This window comes from Rutidosis leptorrhynchoides, chromosome 5, assembly GCF_046630445.1.
Source record: "Rutidosis leptorrhynchoides isolate AG116_Rl617_1_P2 chromosome 5, CSIRO_AGI_Rlap_v1, whole genome shotgun sequence".
Lineage (NCBI taxonomy): Eukaryota > Viridiplantae > Streptophyta > Magnoliopsida > Asterales > Asteraceae > Rutidosis > Rutidosis leptorrhynchoides.
The window spans coordinates 370,467,512-370,476,763 of NC_092337.1; the positions used below are offsets into that span (position 1 = coordinate 370,467,512).

General features: G+C 34.8%; 1 protein-coding gene across 1 annotated transcript; it reads left to right on the forward strand.

The window, feature by feature from the left end:
- Window positions 1-4,249: 4,249 nt before the first annotated feature.
- LOC139849732 (cysteine-rich receptor-like protein kinase 28) lies at window positions 4,250-7,791 on the forward strand. The gene is made up of 3 exons (XM_071839359.1): window positions 4,250-4,459; window positions 6,243-6,641; window positions 7,756-7,791. The coding sequence occupies exons 1-3, from the start codon at window positions 4,250-4,252 to the stop codon at window positions 7,789-7,791; spliced, it is 645 nt and encodes a 214-aa protein (XP_071695460.1).
- The last annotated feature ends 1,461 nt before the right edge of the window (window positions 7,792-9,252 follow it).

Sequence of the window (9,252 nt, forward strand, 5' to 3'; positions counted from 1 at the left end):
ACTATTAATAGATAGGGGGTATTGTCTAATCGAATGATAACTCATTGGAACCTGTCGAACCTATCTTCAAATTAGTTAATCTATTAATTATTAAAATGATTATGTATGTTCTATTTAGTGACGTTTATACGACATCTTTTACGATCATTTAATTAATTATTTGGGTTGGGTAATTGATTATTCATTCTGATTAAGTGGGTAAATTAATATTCATATCTCATTAAAACAGGGGTGGATTACATACAAGGATAATTGGTGTAATTATTAACAAGGTATTAAAACCTTGTTACAGTTCGAATCCCTAATTAGTTGGAATATTTGACTTCGGGAATAAGGTTAATTTGACGAGCATTTTATAATTATGACCGATGGACTATTATGGACAAAAACCAAATAGGTATCAAATAATCCAGGACAAAGGACAATTAACCCGGGTAATAAATTAAAATCAACACGTCGAACATCATGATTACGGAAGTTTAAATAAGCATAATACTTTTATTTCATATTTCATCGTACCTTTATTTACTGTCATTTTAATTACTGCAATTTACTTTATCGCAATTTAAATTCTGTCATTTATATTATCGTCATTTATCTTTACGCTTTATTTAAAATTGACAAACCGGTCATTAAACGGTAAAAAAACCCCCCTTTATATATTATTATTACTATATATAATTATATATATATATATATATAAATATAGTTGTTAAAAATATAGCGTTAAACTTAGCCAGCTCCCTGTGGAATGAACCGGACATACTAAAAACTACACTACTCTATGATTAGGTACACTGCCTATAAGTGTTGTAGCAAGGTTTAGGTATATCCACTCTATAAATAAATAAATAACTTGTGTAAAATTGTATCGTATTTAATAGTATTTCGTATAAAAATATAACTATTTCGTATACACCTCTGCGCACATCAGTACTAAAATCGAATAGTACATGAATCAAGCATTGTTAGACCTTCGCGCTCCGTCACTATTCCACTCGGGACACTCCGACTTCCGGTGTCCCTCCTTCCAGCACTTAAAACATATGACCTTGCCCGACGGGCAATCACGAGACTTATGTCCCGTTTGCCCACAATTATAACACGCGAATTTAGAACCACCCGTGCCATTCATCTTCACGCTTCCGGCACCTTCGTTAGCACTCTTACTTTTCTTGTTCGAAAGCATCGTCGCTTCGTATTTTCGTTTACTAACATCGGAACCGCTTGCCTTTAGGACGAGCTCCTCAAAACCTTTCGCAACATTAAACAACTCATCAAAGGATTTCACCGAACTCCTACTAATCTTCTCCTGATAGTTATCATTTAAAGTTCGATAGAAATCTTCCATTAGCATATGATCGTTGCCGGTGTACTCCGGACAAAATTGGGTCTTCGACAAGAAAGTGGACTTGAGAGTATTCAAATCCATAGACCCTTACTTCAACACACGCAACTCGTCTTTGAGGCTCGAAAGATCGGCCGAAGTTCGGTACTCCTTGAAAAATTCCGTTTTGAATTCATCCCACGTGAATTCCATGCATTGCTCCTCACCATAAAGCCGAATATTTTCGTCCCACCACATCTTGGCATCACCCCTTAACATGCTACTACCATACCTTGTTTTCTCATCGAGAGGGCATTCATAAGTACGAAAAGCCCCCTCCATATCGGAGATCCAACGATTGCTCTTTAGTGGATCCCGTTCACCATCAAAAGTGGGAGGTTGAGCATCCTTAATTTTTGTAGTAGAAATCTCGCCTTCCCATATTATCTTCGTGAAGAACAATCTTAACTTGTTCCTTGACTAGATCGACTACTTGCTCGTCAATCGAATCTAGGAACATCTTCCTAACGTCCTCTAGAAAGGCCGCATGATGCCTCTTCATAATGGCCTCAACCTTGGCCGTGAACTCGGAGTCTTCGCCTTAATCATCGTTATCATGTCCGTTTCTCGTCTTCATTCTAAGAAATGAACTCGGTTAGGAACGCAACACGAATAAATTACATACACCACCATGATCTATATTCACAATCATATAAATATATATTATCGTTCGTGCACCCCATCTAGTTCCATACTTGTTGTACATCACTTGCTTGACTTGGTTTGCAACCGTAATAATGGTCGCGAAGCATTATTACGCTCACATGCCATGCCGAGCTCATAAATACAACAACCATCTCGCTAGATGTTCAACACAAAACAACATGATTAGTAACAACATAACCAATACATAGCTAGTTTACCTATTCTCTAAGGCACTAACTAAAATCCGAACCGACCCGAAATCCTACAAGTCCAGCAACAATTAAGCATACACAAAAAGTCTAAGTCTAGGCGCCTATCTCAAGTCACCTAAATCCCTTAGACCATGCTCTGATACCACTTGAAACAACCCAACCCGTCGTATTCCGGCCCATAAATTTTTTTTCCTTTATAATACATTAATATTATTAACATTAAGGTCCCATTTATGTTTCCAAAACGCTTCCATTGCAATATTGCGTTTAGACAACTTTAAAACGTTCAATACATAAACACTTAACTCATAAAATAAAAGTATTTAGACAACAAAGCGGGCACAACGACCCTTGGGACTCCAACGACCCGTTAAGTACATTAAAGTAGCGATTTCGACCAAAATGAGTTTAATTTCCAAACAAACGACGAGCATGATGTTTGGGGATAAACTACCCAATCCTAGGTCGAATCCAAAAGTAATCCAAGCAAGCAACCAAAAGGGAAATCATCTAAATCCCGAGCATACCCTTGCCAAATCCGCTTCCGAACCTAAAAATGTAAACAACGAGAGGGTAAGCTAATTGTTTAGTGAATGCAATACTTATACACATATATATATATATATATATATATATATATATAGTTTACCTACACGCATCCATTTACAAATACCATGCAAACAATGTATAAACGAGCTAGCATTGCCAAACATACAACTAGCAACAACATTAGTATATAAACCGCCACAATAATATACTAAATCATAACAAATGCGTAACATACCAAACCATTCCCCGCTATGGCACTACCGACTTGTAGACGACCAATAACATCGAGTCTCACTCGTATGATGTCACCGACTTGTGAATCATCATAAGGTGTCACCGACTTGTGAATCACCAAAGGGTGTCACCGACTTGCGATTCACCCACTACTACATATGGGTCACCGACTTGTGAACGCCATGTGGCATCACCGACTTGTGAAGCACCACTAAGTGTCACCGACTCGTGAATCATTGTAAGGTGTCACCGACTTGTGCAACACCTATCGAGATACTACCGACCCGTAGTTCTCATCACCTATATCAACAATAAGTCACCGGCCCGTGACGTAACACCAATACTCACGATGTGGCACCTAAGGCCCACATCGCGTACGAGTAAATAAACTACATACATACATGTATAAATATTCCACTCACCTTATCGCCTAGGTGATGATTCAACGTTTCCGCAAGATTCAAAGCGAAGTACCTAATACATTAAGTACACATTCAATATACAAACTAGTTGGACGAATCACCAACCATCAACTCATGCGCATTTAATGACCCATTTGCATTAATTGACTCATTTATGCCAAAACCGCCCATTTAAAGCCAAGACTCATCATCAATCACTAAAAGCTAGTGATTAAAGTCCCATAACAATAACTAACACCATTTAGGGTATTTTCATACCCATCTTGCCCAACTAGGTCAACATTACCCATTTGACCCATTTTAACACTTAGACTCACAAATTGATCAAATTTGAACCCATTAATAATCTTTCATCATTACACAAGTGTATTAGTGATCTAACAACACAATTAATACTTACAAACACCAAATCACAAGACCAAACCCTAGATTACAAAACCTTAGGGTTTCCTTACATCAATTTAACCCAAATTTACCCATTTAACCCCCAAATGGGTCTTACAAGCCTCAAATGAACAAACCCTAGCCATAAATCAATTAAAACTCAAAACACGGAGTTAAGACTTACCAACACTATCACGACGTAGCTAGAGACGTAGGGAACAACTTTAAAACTTGGGCTCAGGCGAGATTCGGTCTTCTTCTTTCCCAAAGTGAGCTCTCTCTCACTAAAACTCAATCTCTCTCTAGGATTTAATTGGTGAAAGTGAAGGAGTGTTTTATGAGTTAGGATAAGGTTGTATCAGTTTTTAAGTCCCTAAAACCGGCCACAATTGAAAAGACCAATACACCCCCAAAAGATGCCATTTAATCGGGTTAAAAGAGACAATACAACGACTTTCATCGCGTACCGCGACACTTGGTCGTGTATCGCGACAACCAAACGCGACAGGTATTTTTCAAACGCGATATTTGAACAGAAGTTGGGTTTCAGAAGTGGTTGCGTTTCAGCCGGACCCATCGCGATTCGCGATGTAACAGGACGCGATACATCCTATTGGGACGCGACAGTTTACCAGTAGGTCTCCAAATCCCAATTTTAAATCACTTAATCACAAACACAACCAAGTATGGACATTCTAAAGATTAGTTACGCACCTCGGACATGTATGATGAAAACGGGATGTTACAACTGCAGATTAGTATGATAATAGAAAAATAACAAGAAATAAAAGTTCAAGAAATCAAACAAGTGCTTGATCAACCATTCACGAGTTTTAAGAACTCGTATCAAGAGTTAGGCACTGTGATTTAGTCGACAACGGGTTAATTTCTAATCCTAATAACATTGATCACATAATCATATCAAAATCCTAAAATCAGTCGTCTCCAAAACAAAATCGTGTCACCACTCTGATACCATGATAAGAATAACATGGATGATACAAAAAATACTACGATCAACCAACCAGAAACCAAAATTATTAAACAATATATATTAAATCACTAAAAAGAACAAGAACAGAAATATCACTCAATCTGAAAGAAATTGAAATCAAAAGTTTTGATCACTAAAGTTTCGTGACCAAAATTACTGTCTCAATTTAACACAACCAAGATGATGATATCAGAAGAAAATATGAACGAATCAGTAGTAGAAAAATAAAAACATCAGAAGAGAAATTTAGGGTTCGTCAACTGAACCCTAATGATATGATGTATATCTATAAGCTCCCATAAAGCACTTGATACTCTTAATCCCTCAACCATCAGCTATCAGCACTTTAACCTGAAACAACTAAATACTACATATAGAAAATCTAAAATTAATCAAAGAACAAGATACACTTAATTATATGATATAATTTCAACAACGACAACACTTATTAGATATTCATCATCATATAATCACCGATAAGTGGACATAAACCCATTACAGAATGAATAAACGGTTTCACCATCTTCATCATCATCGGTTAGCATTCACCAGCCAGTGCTATTTACCACAAAGGCTATCTTACATCATCACTATCACAACCAACATCAATCGGTGCATTAATTGAAAATTTTCTGATTTAATGGAGCATTGATCGGAAAAATCCTTCTGTGTTGTTATGTGTTTTCCTGTAACAGCTACGTATCCGACCCGACGAAGACCAGGTGGTGAAGACTACTTCTATTTTGGTATTTAACGAACTTTTTAACGCCCGTCATGGTCAGGGACTGCACACGCAAAACGTGCAAACCATGAGAATTGTCCATGCAAGGAAAAAGTTTAGGGACTGAGCACAACGTAGTGATGTCTAGATAATAAGATAATTTAGCAAAACTAATAGAAAATTCCGGACTTAACTGATGACAATAACTATTATTAAATCAGATTATAAATTTTTAGATTGATTATACATACTTATAGAGTTATAGGTGCATAGAAAGCTTGAGTCATCAATGGTGGTTGCATAGTCTATGTAGGAATTTTAAACCCATATGGGCTGTAGTTCTATATCCATTTAATCGGTTACTCTGTACTCCGTATATCATAATCTTAATTTATAATTTATAATAATGTAATAAAATGTACTTATATATTAATATACTTTAAGTTGTCTATATAAACTATTGTAAATCATCATCAGTTCAACATACGTATAACTTCATAGCATTTTATACAAAAATATGTTGATTCTTTACGGAAAACTACTATTTTGTGTCTCATTTATATTCATTTATCTACTAAATACCATCATCCTAGCTCAACCCGATTTCATGATCCACAAGTGCTCTCATGATATAGATCATTCCAAACATAACTTATATTTTAGAAAACTTAAAATCTCGTTTTCCATCATACAGGCCTACAACAACGGTTACGGTTACTATTCGCTGATTATGAATGCTGGTACTGACACCATTTACACCAATGCCCTTTGTAGAGGTGACGTGGAACCGAATTTGTGTATGGAATGTGTTAATGAAGCAACTCTTCTATTATCAGACCTTTGCCCATATCAAAAGTCTGGAATATTATATCGCGATAAATGTATGTTGAAGTATTCCAACGAGACGGAATATTCAAGCGAAACTCTACCTTCTTTGTTTATATCTGAAACGAATAGTAAAAGTTCAAAAGATGCGGGTCGGTTCGCGAAGGTTGTGCACGAGTTGATGCATAAGTTGATTGGTCTTGCAGCTAAGGGCAATATCAATGTGAAGTTTGCAGGTGGGAGCATGGGTGGGGTGAAACACGCAAAGGTTTATGGGGTTGTGCAGTGTTTTCCGCATTTAGTAATAAAGCGCGATTGTCGTGAATGCTTATATGAAGCATACAATAAGAGTAAAGGGGTGTGTTATGGAAACACTGGATGCTATGGTTTTATGCGTATGTGTAGTTTTAGGTACGAGACTTATCAGTTTTTTAACTTAACTCGTGGGAGAGTAGTAGAAGGAGCAATATCACCATCACCGTCGGGTATGAAGTTTACGTTTTACATTTTACAATTAAATTTTGGAAATTCATTTTTGCAAACTTATACATGTATACACTTTTTTTTTTTTTTTTAATTTTCTTACGTTTTGCCCTGAGGTAAGGGAGGGATACTTTATTTACTCTTGGCTCATGAGTCGTGCGTCGAGAAACGACTTTTTTTTTTCTAATTTAAAGTAGAAGAATGATTGTTAACATCTAATTTTTCCATAACTCGCATTCGTATGATGAGTATTGATGTTGACGTTATAGCTAGAAAAAAAATGCTCCATCACGCTACGATAAATACATGCAAAAACAGACTAGCTTTTTAGGCTTGATCTTGTGTTACATGATGATTTACATGATATATTTATTTGACCTATTTTCTATTGTGTTTCTACTGTTTGACCAATTAGTCTTAAAAGAATTTGATAAAGTGAATTATGAAGTATTTTATAGAAACTAAAATGTAAGTGTTATATGAGAATTCTTTTTACTTGGACATATTATTTTATTACTCCGTAATAGAGTTTGATTCGATTTATAAACGGTTTGAAATTATTTGAAACATCACAACCCGCTCTTTAGATATAAGGATTAATAGTGTCTCAAACAATTTACAGTTGTAAACATTATTAATGTGTAGGTAACTCCGACATTGAGGATCCATTATAATAACATAGTCATTAATTTCAGGTGAGTTTCACGATTCCAACTGAGATACATAATTGATGTTTATGCTACTTGTATAGTGTTATTTAAGATATTTATTTAGCATGAATTATTTAAGCATAAAATGGTTCGTACTAAAACTGTCTTTTTTATTTAGACCTTATTTAGTGATGGAGTGATGGGGTGATGGGTGTTTTTTTTTTTTTTTTTTTTTTTTTTTTTTTTGAGGTTTTTGTGGGGTATAGTGCTGATGTGCAAATGTGATGGGTGATAGCGTGATGGAGTTTGTAGTGAGATGGGGTGATGGTTATGTGATGTAGGGGTGTTCATCGGTTCGGTTTTTGGTTTTTTGGTTTATTCGGTTCGGTTTTTTCGATTTTGAAACTTATAAAATCAAAACCAAAAACCAAACCGAAACCAAATTTAAATATCAAAACCATAACCAAAACCGAACCGAAAACCAAATTTGATTTCGGTTAAAACCGAAAATCACTAAAAATAAAAATCCTAACTAGCATTAACTTACATATAAATTAGAAATAACGGCTGTGGAATTAATTTAAGTATACATGGTATATAATATGTTTATTGTTTAATAAAAATGTAATAATCCATCAAAAATAATATAATTATATAAATATTATAATTATAAATATGTTTTAATATATTATTAATTTGAATTCGGTTTTTAATTCGGTTTTCGGTTAACCAAATTTAGAATTTTCAAAACTAAAAACCAAACCAAAAACCAAATTACAAATTTGGTTTCGGTTTCGATCGATCCGAAAACCGTTTAAAAAATTCGGATTGGATTCTTTTGGTTTGGATTCGATTCGATATTCGGTTTATTCGGTTTGAAACCAGATGGTGCACACCCCTAATGTGATGGGGTATTTGGTCCCACTTTTATATAATAAACTAGTGTAATACCCGCGAATTCGCAGGCTTACGTAGAAAAATCTGTTACAATGGAGTATACATATAAGGAACCATGCATATTTTTTTATTTACTTACATGGTAGTACAAAGTAACCTTAAATCAATGAAAAATATAATCACTATCTTTAAGCATATTTTTAAACATGCAACTCTTTATGATTTAAATGTAATATAATCGGTTGTCGTAATAATTTTCGAGTTACATTCATTTCACAAGTTGAAACTAACTTGTATTCATATACAAACGGATAAAAGCAATGACGTAATTAAATTGTTACTGTATGCATAAAATATTTATTTATAGACAAATGACAAAATTGCTGAAATGGTCCCTGTGGTTTGTATCAAAATGCTGGTTTCATCCCTATGCTTTTTTTTGATGGATTTGATCCCAGTAGTTTATCAATGGTGCTGATTTAATCCCTATTTCTGATGGTCGTCAAAAAATTCTGTTAATTCCAATCATGTGCCAGACATGTGAGGGTATTTTCGTCTATTTCTTTCCTTTATTTACAAAATTGCTGAAATCATCCCTGTAATTTGTACCAAAATTGCTAAAATGATCCCCGTAGTTTGTAACAAAATTCATTTTTTTTATGTCGTCTCTTTCATCTCCTTCATCTTTATCTCCTCCCTAAATGATGAACAAACCCTAATTTTTTATTTTCTTTATACATATCAATTAACAAACACAAACTTCAACATTATCCATAATTTTTTCAACACTGACACAAATACTCTAATCATCTTCATCCATAAACACTCAAATTAAATCTCAAAAGATAC